The sequence below is a fragment of the Beauveria bassiana genome (genome assembly GCF_000280675.1).
Source record: "Beauveria bassiana ARSEF 2860 unplaced genomic scaffold BBA_S00004, whole genome shotgun sequence".
Lineage (NCBI taxonomy): Eukaryota > Fungi > Ascomycota > Sordariomycetes > Hypocreales > Cordycipitaceae > Beauveria > Beauveria bassiana.
The window spans coordinates 1,392,220-1,404,757 of NW_007930839.1; the positions used below are offsets into that span (position 1 = coordinate 1,392,220).

At 53.0% G+C, this 12,538-nt stretch overlaps 4 protein-coding genes across 4 annotated transcripts; all 4 read right to left on the bottom strand.

Annotated features, from left to right (window-relative positions):
* Positions 1-900: 900 nt before the first annotated feature.
* On the bottom strand, positions 901-5,442 carry BBA_02230 (chitinase-like protein; the record flags this gene model as incomplete). The annotated part of the gene is made up of 3 exons (XM_008597327.1): positions 901-1,123; positions 1,262-3,861; positions 3,919-5,442. 3 exons carry the CDS (start codon positions 5,440-5,442, stop codon positions 901-903), a joined length of 4,347 nt encoding a protein of 1,448 aa, XP_008595549.1.
* Positions 5,443-6,012: 570 nt separating this feature from the next.
* On the bottom strand, positions 6,013-6,837 carry BBA_02231 (uncharacterized protein; the record flags this gene model as incomplete). Its single annotated transcript, XM_008597328.1, has 1 exon — positions 6,013-6,837. The coding sequence occupies one exon, from the start codon at positions 6,835-6,837 to the stop codon at positions 6,013-6,015; it is 825 nt and encodes a 274-aa protein (XP_008595550.1).
* Positions 6,838-7,789: 952 nt separating this feature from the next.
* BBA_02232 (F-box domain containing protein) lies at positions 7,790-9,329 on the bottom strand (the record flags this gene model as incomplete). Its single annotated transcript, XM_008597329.1, has 4 exons — positions 7,790-7,858; positions 7,907-8,020; positions 8,082-8,531; positions 8,583-9,329. 4 exons carry the CDS (start codon positions 9,327-9,329, stop codon positions 7,790-7,792), a joined length of 1,380 nt encoding a protein of 459 aa, XP_008595551.1.
* A 1,075-nt stretch (positions 9,330-10,404) lies between these two features.
* Positions 10,405-12,538, bottom strand: BBA_02233 (Glycoside hydrolase, catalytic core; the record flags this gene model as incomplete). Its single annotated transcript, XM_008597330.1, has 2 exons — positions 10,405-12,455; positions 12,532-12,538. 2 exons carry the CDS (start codon positions 12,536-12,538, stop codon positions 10,405-10,407), a joined length of 2,058 nt encoding a protein of 685 aa, XP_008595552.1.

Here is a 12,538-nt window from a genome sequence, read left to right on the forward strand (position 1 = left end):
GGCCGCTTGGGGCGGCGGGCGGCCTTGTCGCTCTTGTCGTAGGGATGGAGCGCGGCCTGCGGAGCACTAATTTTGATGATGATTTTGATGCCTGTTTGCGCGTCCATCGTCGTCTGAGAAAGTGACAAGGTGAGTTGTTTTCTCTTGCTCTTGTCAAGTTGATGGCCAACCTTGGGGATGCCGGCAGATGGGCCGCAGCAAACGCAGGTCCGAGGAACCCCCAGGAAATCCTGCTGTACCGTAGTTTTTATCGCCGGGAAAGGTGAGACATGCAGCAGCATGCAAAACGTGGTGGAGGGCGGCTTGGTTCATGTGGACTAGTCGATTTGGAGGGAGGGATGGATGAATGGATTTAATTGGCTTTGTGTGAATGGCTCAAGGCATCCGGAATTTGTTCCATGGTTAACTACCTAGGTACCTACTTGCTACAGTGGGGTTCCAAAAGTGTAGGTACTGTAAATACTCGGTGGTGTCACCACTATCTGTACCTCGTAAACATAGCCAAGTGCCTACAAAAAAAAAAGTAGCAACTTGGGAAAAAAAAAATGTATACCCCGGAAGAAATGATACAAGATTGCTTTGGATAATTATAACGCCAGTAGAGACGCCAACTTTCAAGAGGCAATTATTTCATGCTTCGCCACGACATTGGCAGGCTGACAGGTGACAGGTTGACGAAAAGGCCTCGACGTGCCAACGGCGAGAGCAGACCCATTTTAGTTAGGCCCATGATCAAATGGCTACAAGATGAAACAAAACAATATTGGGTTAACCTTGTTGATTCATTCTTTTTTTTTTTAAATAAAAATAAAATAAAATAGTACATGTATTAAAACAAAACAAGAGAAGAAAAATAAAATCATCAACACTTTTGCGCTGTTGTGCTGACTGACTGACGCCTTACTTGGGGTCAATGCACGGGTAGCCGACCTGGTCCTTGTCGGGCTTGTTCTTCCAGCTCCTCCACGCCTTGTAGGCCATGTCCGGGCTGCACACGGGAATGCTGATGAAGCCAGGCGTCCGAATGTCCTGGTCAAACAGGCTGTCAAACGTCTTGCCTTCGGTCGCGTCGGGCGTCTTGCCCTTGTTGGAGTTGCCGTTGGCCTTGTATGTGCGAACAGACCTATCACATGTTAGCAAAAAAACAAAGTAATCTCTTTTCTCTTTTTCTAAAAAAAAAAGGTAAACAGAGGGGGAAAAAAATGAGAGAAGAGATGGGCAAGTGAAAAAAAAAAATAGAAAAAGGAAAAAGAATACTAACCCCTCGACAAGATCTTGCAGCGTCACCCCCCCAAAGCTCGTCTTGTCCAGCGAGTCCAGCCCCGGCGGCGCCGTAAACTTCTCGTCCCGGCAGTTGTCCGGGCACCCCACGGCGGGCTTGTAGCAGTACTGCGCGTCGCCCTTTGCGCTGCCCAGGTAGTACATTTTGTTGTCGACGCACGCGTACGTCTTGTGCATCGTGTCGGGCGTCATGTAGCCCTTGATGGGGTCGACCTTGCCGCACGCGTAGCCCGTGTCGAGGACGACGGGGAAGGCGCCCGAGACGCTCCAGAGTGCGGGGATGGCGTAGCCAAAGAAAGCTTTGCTGACGCTGGCTTCGAGCTCGGGCGTGTTGTAGTCGTCGTCGCCGGGCTTTGGCGCGTCGCCGTCGTCGCGAGTGTCGACAAGGTCGCGGGTGTCTACAAGATCGCGAGTGTCGAAAAGGTCACCGTCATCACGGCTGTCACTGTCGAGGAGGAGGTCGACGGCGTCAATGACGTCGCGCTTAGACTTTTTGCTGCGACGGCCCGCAATAAGCTTTCCCCCCTTGATGATATTCCAGAGCGTGTCAATATCGCCATCCTGGCCGCGAAACAGGTGGCTCAGACCCGTGGCCAGCGACTTGCTCCAGACGGTGACGGTCTGGCCCATGTAGTTTGAAAACTCGGCCTGCTTGTCCGGCGTCCAGTCGCTACCCGACGAGCCCAGCAGGTCCTTTGCAATGGTGGTGCTCTGGCCAATCACCGTCATGGTCGTGTCCTTGATGTTGTCGAGCGCATTCTCATTGACGACAAAGTACGGAAGCTTGGACAGAAACGAGTTGAAAAAGGGCCCCGCCACCATGCTGGCGCCCAGCGTCACCATGTCAATCAGCAGCAGCAGCCACTTATTGTCCGGCGGCGGTTCGACGGGTGCAAACTTGTGCAAAAAGTCGTCGAGCGCCGGGTTGACCGACTTGGCCATGGCAGCCGTCAGCGCGTGCGCGTAGCTCGCGTACATTTCGTGCACAATGACGAGCGAGTTCCAAATCTCATACGCCGCGGGCCCCGTGCCCGGTCCTTCAATCTGCGCGCACACAAGCGGCGAGTTGCAGTTGCTCGTGTCCAAGAGGTTGCCGCACTTGGAAAGCTCCGGGCCGTGGGCCGTCGCCGACAGTGACTCGGAAAAGCTCAGGCTGCCCTCGGGACGGTCAATGGTCTTCCAGACGTTGATCAGGTCCTTCCACGCGTCGTCGCAGTCGAGCGCCTCCCAGCGCTCCGCCGCCGTCAGGTTGCGCACGCCCGAGACGGCCGGGTCGGAGCACTTGAGATTGGTCCAGTTGCCGTTGCGCTTGCCCACCTGGTAGGGATCTCCGCCGGTGCTCATCTTCTCGTAGAAGCTGCTCCAGCTGCTAGAGTGAGGCGGCGGCGGGCTTACTTCTTCTAGGTCAATGGCCCAGTTGGTCGTGCCGCCCATGTTGTAGCCCTTGTACAGCTTGGTTCGTGATGCGAGTGTGTCCTCGTCCATGTAACTCACCCACTGGGTGTTGTCGTAGACGAGAATGTTGCTGTCACTGTCCTTGTCCTTGTAAGACTTGGTGACGCGCTTAGGGTCTCTCATCAATTCGTAAATCTCTGCGTCAGCAATGTAGCCACCCGTATTGGTACAGACGCCCTTTGTGGCCTGAGAGTCAAGAGGACCGCCCAGGTACTTGCACGAAGGGCCGTAGCACCCAGCCTGGGCCATGCCAAAGGATCGCCCATAGCTCGTCACGCCGACGGCGAGCTTGCTCGAGGGCACACCGGCTTTAGTAACCATGGATAGCGCAGTCTTTGTCTCCGTCAGGTTGACGCCGCTACGTAGGCACATGCCATCATCGCAGCCTTCCTGCGAGTTCTTGTTCTGAGAATCCCATTGGCCGTGCAGATCATATGTCATATAGACAATGTAATCGACTACCTGAGAAATCCGCTTGATTGGAAAACCCTTAAGGTACCAGAATGACGCCGGGGCGGCAATGGAAAGCGATTTGCCATTGAGCTTGGACTTGAGAACTACCAGAAACTTGAGGTAGTTGATACCATCCTGCTTGGACCCGGGAGGAATGTTGGGAATATCAGGAGCGCCGGGGTACTCCCAGTCAATGTCAACACCGTCCAGGCTATTATCCTCCACGAATTTGGCGATATTGGAGGCCAGCTTGTCGCGATTGTTGGGATTGACACCTTCGCGGAAGATGGTGTAAGTGCTGGGGCTTGTCGAAAAGTCCCAGCCACCAAAGGAGATAATCTTCTTGGCGCCTCCCGACACAAGCTTAAAGTTCATAAACTCGTATTGGCTGTCAGGCTTGCCGGCTGAAATCTGAAAGTCGGGTGTAATGTCGCCAAATCCAAAGTGAAGATGCGTATATTTGGAGCCGTCAATCTGCCTGGCATCTTGCCAGAGACACTGGCGACTGCTGAACTGATATCCCTCGAAATAACCAATGGTGCGGAACTCGGACGGGCCACCATCCTGTTTAATATCGGTTCCACAGTTGGAAATGCAGCCATTTGTGCCCTTTTTGGCCGTGCCCGGATTGCCAGTGTTGGTATCAGTGCAGAATTCCTTGGTAACACCACACTATGCATTCAAAGTTAGCTATTGCTCGGGAATCGTTTTACTTCTTTCTGTACTTACAAAACCCCAGATATCGCAGCAGGCATTGAGGGGGCAAGGGTTGAGGTCGGCAATGTCCTTGGTATCGCTCGGCTGCTTAGTGCCCGCGACCTGAGGGCCGCACACGGCGTTGGCAATGGTCGCTGGCATGGGCGGCGTGCCGTCACTCAGGCAAATGACCGTCTCGGCAAAGAGAGGATTGCAGCCACTCCAACCCCACGTCTTGTTCTTGTTGAAACCTTCCAGCTCATCTTGCGTGAGGCTGTTGGCGACTGCAAGGCCGGCGCAGGTGTCGCCGCCTCCGACCTTTACAGAAGCGCATGATCCGTCAGAGTTCTTCTTGGGTCGGTAGTCGGGCAGCGTTCCCGAGGAACAGCAAACGTGCATCCCCGGCTGGAGTCCACTGCAAAAGGTCTTGCCTGGGTTGTACTTTGTAAAGTCGGAGGGGGAGATGCCGCAGTCTTGGGCCAGCTCGGGGCATCCATGGTTCGGCTGGACCTTGATGGCCCGGCACTCGCCGCGGGCGGGCAGCCGGACTGGCGTCGATCTCCTGCTAGCCGAAGAAGCCGTAGAATTGGAGGCAGTGTCGTTGCCAGCCACGATGAGAGGCTTGGCAAAGAATGCCGGGCCAGCGGATTGGAGGGAGTCGCCAAAGGACAGGCAGCTGCCGCTGTGCCACGTCTGCATGGCCTTTTGAATTGACGAAAAGGTACCATTGCTTGTGGCAACGACACCAAAAATGTGCTCACTGTCATAGTGCGACTGGCAGTTCTGCAGTGCCATGCTGCTGCTGGGAATGTTGCCGGCGTGGAGGCCGCTTTCCAGGCCTTGGAGAGCATACGTGCCAATGTCCTTGGCGTTGAGATCCTCGCCAACGTAGAGACCGATGGTGGCTTTGCCAGACTGGGCAAACATCATAGTTGTCTTGTTGGCCAGGTTTTGGTTGTTGGCCAGGTTTTGGTTGTTGGCCAGGTAGTTGCGCATCTGTTTGGAAAGACTCTGGATGGAAACGGTAGCGGGTTCTCCATCATTGTGCCACCATCCCAATTCGTACTTCGCGGCGACATCCGATGGGGACGAGTGCGAGGAGGTAGATGAAGATGCCGACATCGACCCATTAGCGGCGCGATCATCGCCATCCGATCGACCAGCCAACATCATTGACCTACGAGGATGGCAGAAAGGCCCATCACCGATACGTCGAACCAGTTGATGCTCGCCTTCAGCCACCTCGTCGACGCCCCAGTCAGGCCCGTACGAAGTACAGGCATATACGCGATGCGGTTGAGTTGCATCGTCAACTTGGTCGTAGAGATTGAAGTAGTAGAACATGGTCCTGTCGCAAGTGCGAAACTCCTCGAGGCCCTTGTACGCATACCAGTCCGAGGGGTCGTGTCCCACGACGGCACAACGTTCGGGGCAAGAGTCTCTGTTGAGATAGCCTGGGCTGGCAGCGAGTCTCGAGGCCTCCTGAGCAGATGCTCCAGCAGCAAGCAGTAGACTGCTAGCCGCCAAGACGGTAGACCTTGTCCAGAGAGGTGCCATGCTGACAAGCTCTCTCGACTGTAGGTGAAGGTGTTTTCAGTTGAGGATAGCTGGAAAAGGAGGAGTGCCTTTCTTTTTGTAGCCCTTTCTTGCAGATTGGCAGCAATAATCTGCTTACCGTTGACTATTCAGCTCATACTTGTTGTAATTAGTAGCATCCATCCGTAGCCTTGCTGTGACTAATTCCACAGCGTATACAAATCTCGGTCAATGCCATTTATGTTCATGTCCCCCGCTCGACAGCTCATTTTCGTAACGAAAAGTGCCGTGCCTGGCAGGGCGGGCTTCGCTAAATCCACCAGCGGTACCTGACATGGTAGATCAGGCTTCGGCAATAGAGTCGATGTCTATATAATAATGCCGTTGTTCGGAGTGAAAGAAAGGAACAAAGAGGGGACGGACGTGATGCCGAAAAGGTGTGGAATATGCCGGCTGCCCTGTGTATCAATATGTATTTAGTGCTGATACTCCACCCTCCCACGTCGCATTGCATCAACTTGATACATATACCCGATCAATATTAAGTGTATTCAGTACAAATTATCAAGCACACACTCGGTGGATATTCATTTACCAGCCGAGTCCCACCACAACGCACCCCGTCAGCAGAAGCAGCCACGTACCGGCACCGATGCCACCGCCATGCGTCGCCAAGCTTCCTTTTGGGTCGCCCGGGCACTTGTCTGGCGGGTTAGGCCCAGCATGACAGGCCTTGTTTGCCAGCGTCGCGGTGATGTTGGAGGCGAGCGCCTGGTCAATCTTGACCTTGCAGGGGTCCGCCTTGGGCGTCGCTTTCGCCAGGCGGGGGCACTGCGACTTGCCGTGGTACCTGTCCGGGAACGGGTTGTCAAGCATCTCCTCAATGGTCAGCGCAACGGCCGAGGCGGACTCGTCGCAAGCCCCTTCAGCCGTGGCCGCGGCCAAATCGATTTTTTGCCCGCCGCTCTTGGCCGTCGAGAACCTGATGGTCTGTAGTTTGGAGCCGCCGGAGATGGCGACGCGCTGCACGTCGTCACTCGCGGTGCAGTTGCTCCAGGAGAGGGTCCAGCGCAGCTCCCAGTCGGCGGCGGTGGCATTGAACGCCTTGGAAAAGTCAGAGATGAAGTAGGGATCGCTGCCGTTGACGGCGTCGATGGACTGCCAGTTGCGGGAGCCGGTGAGGGCGGTGTGGTTGCCGCTGTAGTCCCCCGCGGGGAAGACGTTGTAGTCGAGCGTCAGGAGCAGCGACGGCGAAGCCTTGACGTTTTGTATGGCAAAGACAAAGGGGAAGACGGCCTCTGTGGTATCGTATGTGGTGCCGTTGCGAGGAAAGATCAAGTCCACCTCGACCGTTTGGGAGGACGCGGCCGCTGCTGGCCATGCTGCAAGCGCGGCGACGAATAAAGTAAGCCACATGGTGTTGGATAGGTAAGAAGTTGCGAGATGAGACAATTTGATCGATGTTTTTTCTTTTCTTTTCTTTTCCGTTTCATCAGACAATGTGCTTGCTGCTGTCTTGCTTGGTCGGAAGATACCGTCGGCGAGTAGAAAGTGTTTGCTGCCTAACGAGGCAAAATTACAACTGCGGTCGGTGAAGGATCTAGCGCCGGCGACGGCAATAATGCCCAAATCACAAATAGATGAAAAATGCGCCGAAAGTTGGGGGATCAGCCCACCCCTAATCGTGCTCGTTCCTTGGCTTTGGGCATGTCGAGGGCTGAGCCGATGTTCCGTCTTGGCAAGAAAAGCTATTTCGGTCTTGTCTGAATGGAGACATGTGCAGCAGCGCCCTTGTTCCTGATGTGGAAAGGGCCGGTTTCTGTCGCTACTTGGCTCGCAGCCTTACGACGGCCAGAAACAAGGCCCTGATGCTAAGTTTGAGAATTTCTACTGAAGAATTCAAGCCTCCTGTCAGAGGCGACACGTGACAGCACGGCAAGGCGGATGCAAAAAAGGGAAACTATTGCAGCTATTCCAGTGACTCCAGGAGCCTAGCATTTATATGGAGAATTGATGGTAATTTGCTCCGGATTATCTTGGCCCACTGTAGCAAGCTAGTACCTTCATAGCGGCACACTACCCGGAAGGCAGGTACAGAAAACCCCGTGTGGCTGTCCTGGTGCCTGGATTCCATTTGGCGCGTGCCACATGGTGCTAGAAAGCAGCTGGCAACATGTCCAAATCAGAAAGCATATAGATGCCCTCAGGAAGAGTACAATGTCCAGATGGATTTTCTAAAACTATGCAGCCATCTTACGTACAACACCTTTTTATAGCTACTTGGGCGTATTTCCGGTACTTGGCGGTATGATAGCACTACTTGTCCGCTGTAAAGCATTGATCCCACCCTTAATAAAAGGGTATCAGGTCAAATTGGATCGACGATGCGTTCCGAAATAGCACCCAGACTTACAAGGCCATATCCATATGCACCATCCTGTTATTGTTAGTACCTGGAGAGAACAGAGGTTTCGTTGAAACTGACATAGTGTCCATAAAAGCCAGTAATTGTCGTTCCTCGAGTGGCGCTGTTGGACCACGACCTCAAGTCATCTGAATTCTGACCAATGCATACCTTTCGGCCTCGATTTGTCGTCATCTTCACAACGGCTTTAGTATAAATAAGAAAAAAAAGGCTTGCAATAGTGTGTTGGCCTCACCTCGAGATATTGCACTGTGCCAGGAACAACGGAATCAGGCGAGTCCTCGTCCATCTCGCGCAAGCCAACATGGATCAACTCAATCCTCTCTCCTCCGGCTCCATCAATTGAAAAGAATGTGTCCCGCAACTTTCTTTCCGTGCAGCGGCCGAGCTTATCTGAATACTGTGTCCCATGAGACTCATTGTACATGAATTGCAACCCATGCAGGCAGTACGAGAATTGAACTACAAGACCCTGAACATGCTTCAAGCTTTTGCCTGCCTCGCCGCCGAATTGAATCCAAGACAAAGGTTGGTAGCCAGCGGATAGCGGGTCCTGGTCTGTGAACGAGTTCTGGTTTAGCAACAAGCAATCCGGTGGTACGCTAGGATACCATAGCGCTGTGCGTCGAATGCTCGTAGGCTGGGCTTGACTACTATCGACACTAAGGCCAGTGACCTTGTATCCCTGTATAAAGAGAATTAGCACCAACAGACTTCTGCGAGACAGTTTGCTTACATCAAGCGTGACGCTCAAACTGGTAATTGGCGCTCCTACCACCAGACGGTCGGATTGTGGTACCCCCTCAATGTTCCCAATCCATTTAGAGACTTGTTGCCCCTCAGCAACGACTTGCAATGCCCTCACTCCACCTGGTCCCATGGCCACCCGAAGACCATGTAGTTGTGACAGATGACATAAGACATCTTTGTCCTTGGATACATAACCGGCAGCGTGCTCATTCCCATCACGGCCAATAAGCCTAATGCCCGTAACATAGTTCCAGACACCAGCGTTGACAATGGTGATGCCTATCTGGGTGATATCAGGGGGAACATTGACAACAGTTCTTGTGGTTGAGCGGCAGCCCGCCTGGAATTTTTCCCATGGCAACGCAGGATCAATCATGTGCTCACTACCGGTGATTTCAATCCACTCCCACGAGTCAAACGTTTGTTCACTTGAATTGTTGCTTATATTAGGTGTTTCGATGAGTGAGGCTAGCCTTCGAGCCAAGTTCCACGTACGCTTCCGATTCGTAATTGCCGGATGCCCAAGAGAGCGTTTGGAACTGTGGTGAATCTTCAAGAGCGCATCTACTCCCCAGTTTCCCCTTTCCTCCTCGACTTCGAAGATGAAGCCCCTTTCACCGTCAGGTACGAATCGCGATAGCCAAAAGGAGAGGCTCGAGAACAGCGGCAGGAAGGACGGAGATGCCAGGCGTAGATTCAAGGCGTCCCGTGTCTGTATGTTTGCAAGAATCATTTTGCAAATATCCCACGGAACTCGAAAGAAGGGATCTGCATCCTTGGCCAACGGTCTTGTCATTGTTGTGAAATGCGGCGTTGCTCTCGGAAGCATCGTGCGCAAGACTGATACATCATTCGGGTCGCTCATTGCTCCCGTCTCAAAAGTGGACGCGATGGAAGGAGGAGAAAAGCGCTCCATCCATGGGTACGTGCGGCCGCGATCGAGCTCGAGAAGCCTTTCGTAATCATGACCTCAACTCACTCCGTTATACCACATGGGGAAATGGAAGCGACTCGCATATTGACAGTAGTCGCTCCAGAGACGGCCCAACAGGCTTGCATGCCTTGCTTAACAAATTCCAGCATGCGCTGTGGAGGACGAAGCCGTGAAGACCATCAATAGCTTCCTGGCACATAACTGGTACGTGTATCTCGTCGTCTGATTCGGACATGGTATCCCATTGCTGCAGCGGGTCTCTAGGCGCCCGCCATTCAAAACTACCATCGAAAGACCCCACGCCGGTGACGAAAGCATCGGTGCCGTTGCGATAAACTAGCAGCGTTGGCGTGAGTAGCTATGTAGGGCAGAGGGGGCGCGTTTGCTCACCTATTCGATACTCGTGCAACCAGGCTGACGGTGATGCGGTCGTGATACCAACCCCACACAAAAAACAGCTGTAGTCGCAAGCCATGTTTGAACAGGTCGATGTATAAGTTGTGAAGGAGTAGGAGTCAAGTTTTGGCGACAGGAACAATTGGGGGCGGGGGGGGGGGGGGGGCTTGAAGGCGGATGACTTTTGAACGTGTGACTGGTGAATTATGTGTGAACTTAGGTAAGGCCTGATTCACGATCAAGGTGTGGATCCGTCTTTAACTGCCACATCATGTTGGCCAGGTAGTTATTAGCAGTTACACCAAAGGCCTTGGTGTACGTTGATGTAGGCAAGTACTTGATCGACGCCCTGCTCCCAGTCAACGCAGGAGCGCCTGGGCAGATATGAATAGGCAAGCGGTTGAGCGGCAAGTGGAATCTATCGGTCCACACGTGGATCAACCTTTGAAAAGATTAGGCGGCTAGCTACATTAACTACCTAGGCTTTATTCGTAAGGTTGAACCCAATAACCTCCCCAGTCCACCCAGTCACGGCTTTGAGAGGTGCCTCAATTGCCATGGGTGCCGGGATCAACGCTTCCTCGTTGCGACCAATCACAGTAATAAATTCCTGCTCTTGGCCGCCTCCAATTGTAGCAAACGTCTGTGCTCCGCGTCCGATGAGTTTGAGCCCGACCCTCTTCTTCAGCGGTATCGTGCTGTTGAGGCGGTAATAGATGCCAGCTGCAAAGAGGGTGAGATTTGGTGTGAGCATGAGAACAGAGTCGCGACCAGCAATCAGAGTCGTGTTTGTCGGGTCATTGAGCTTGTCGACCTGAATCGTCATTGACAGGGTATAGTCCCTTCCTTTAGAATCCAGGGGCGTGGTCAGTGAGCACTGCGGCGTGATGAGAACAGTCGTCGCTGTCCGCTTGCAATCAGTAGTCGCGTCGTATTTGTTGGGCGACATGTCCTGGATCGTCTTCCCCTGACCGATAAAGTTGTACTCGAAAATAGAGCTCCCTTGAGAACGCACAGATCTTTCGAGGTTTTGGCCCGGGACTTGGCCCACGAGTTTGGGGAAAACGGTTTGGAACTGGTCTCTGGTCAGGTTGCCACCCCATTGCTTGTCAGCTAATGCGGGTATACCGTCCCGCCAGGCGTAGTAGGCTTCCGAGTAGACACTGGTATTCGCGCCACGGTCGTTCCATAAAGGAGCAATCGCACCTTCCAGGAGACGCTCAGAACGGGCGGCGTTGTCTGAGGCCTTTTTGTTACTGAATATATTGGGATACCATGCACCACCAGTGGCAGGGTCGCCACCAAATACAGTGTTGAGATTGATGGACCTGTAGTAGTAGCAGCACTTGAGCACAACATAATACATCTCGTCCGAGTTTGTAACGGAGTAGTTGTTCTTGATGTAGTCATTCAGAGGATTGTCAAAAGAGTATGACCAATGCTGGATGGAAACGTTGGTTGGGATTTGATTACTGGTCTGGCTCTTTCCAGGAGGGAATGTGGCCCAGATCTTGATTCTTTTCCCCGCCTTGCCGATGAAGTCATTCATGGCAATGACATAGTTGTTGTAGTCCGTCACGGGCCCATGGTACTCATCCGCGCCAATAGACACAACCTTGGAGTGAAACCATAATAGGAATTCTTTCCATACAGTCTTGAGAGTAGGAATTGTGTCTGGGTGCGAAATGTTGAGCAGACTAAAGTCCCCATTGAACCCAATTTGCGGTTTCCACTGGACGAACGCGAGGCTATGTCCCGGCGCCTCAATCTCGGGTAGAATTGTGACGCCCCTGGAAGCGCACTTGTTCTGTATTTCTTCAAAGTCTTGACGCGTATATGACTCGTTGAGGTAATTGTTTAATCCTTTGACCACTTCGCTGTCAGACCATAGCCGGAATCGAGCGTAAATGGCTCTGAAAGTGTCTTGGTTGTACTTTGGTACGATGACGTTGTCGCTGAGATGTAGCTGAAGGGTGTTTTGCTTGAAAAAGGACATGTACGCACACAGGTCTGTGATAAAGTCCTTGGGATAGAAATGTCTGCCAGCGTCAAGCATCATGCCACGAGTGCCCCAGCCAGGTGCGTCGACGGCAGTACCGGTGGCAATGGAGCGGTTCTGGAGAATAGCCTGCTGCAGGATGGTCCTTGTACCCCACCACGCTCCCAAGGGACTCGCACCGGCAATGGTGATGCCCGAACTGGCGGTAGTGAGTTGATAGCCCTCCGAAGTTGGCCGACCAGCCGCATCTCGACTGCTGGTGGAATTGCCAAGGGTGAGGAATATGCCGCCGACCGAGTTTTTAGAACCCTCAACAACGCTGACGATTACATTGATTGCCTTTAAATCGTCTGCAAAGGTATTGGCAAACTCGCGTAGTGTGGGTGGAATTAAAGTCTGGCCCGCAGTGTCTCGTTGCTGTGCGTAGGCCGAGTCGACGACGATTTGCTTTACTTGGCTGAGCGGAAAAACGGCATCAGACTGCGTGTATGGTGAAGTTGGTATGCCAATAAGCTGACATTGGGCCAAACCTGACTCCTAGTTAGACAATCCGACACGACGTCATTCAATCAAGGCCAAAGCTTCGGCCTTGTTGGATCAACGTACTGGACAT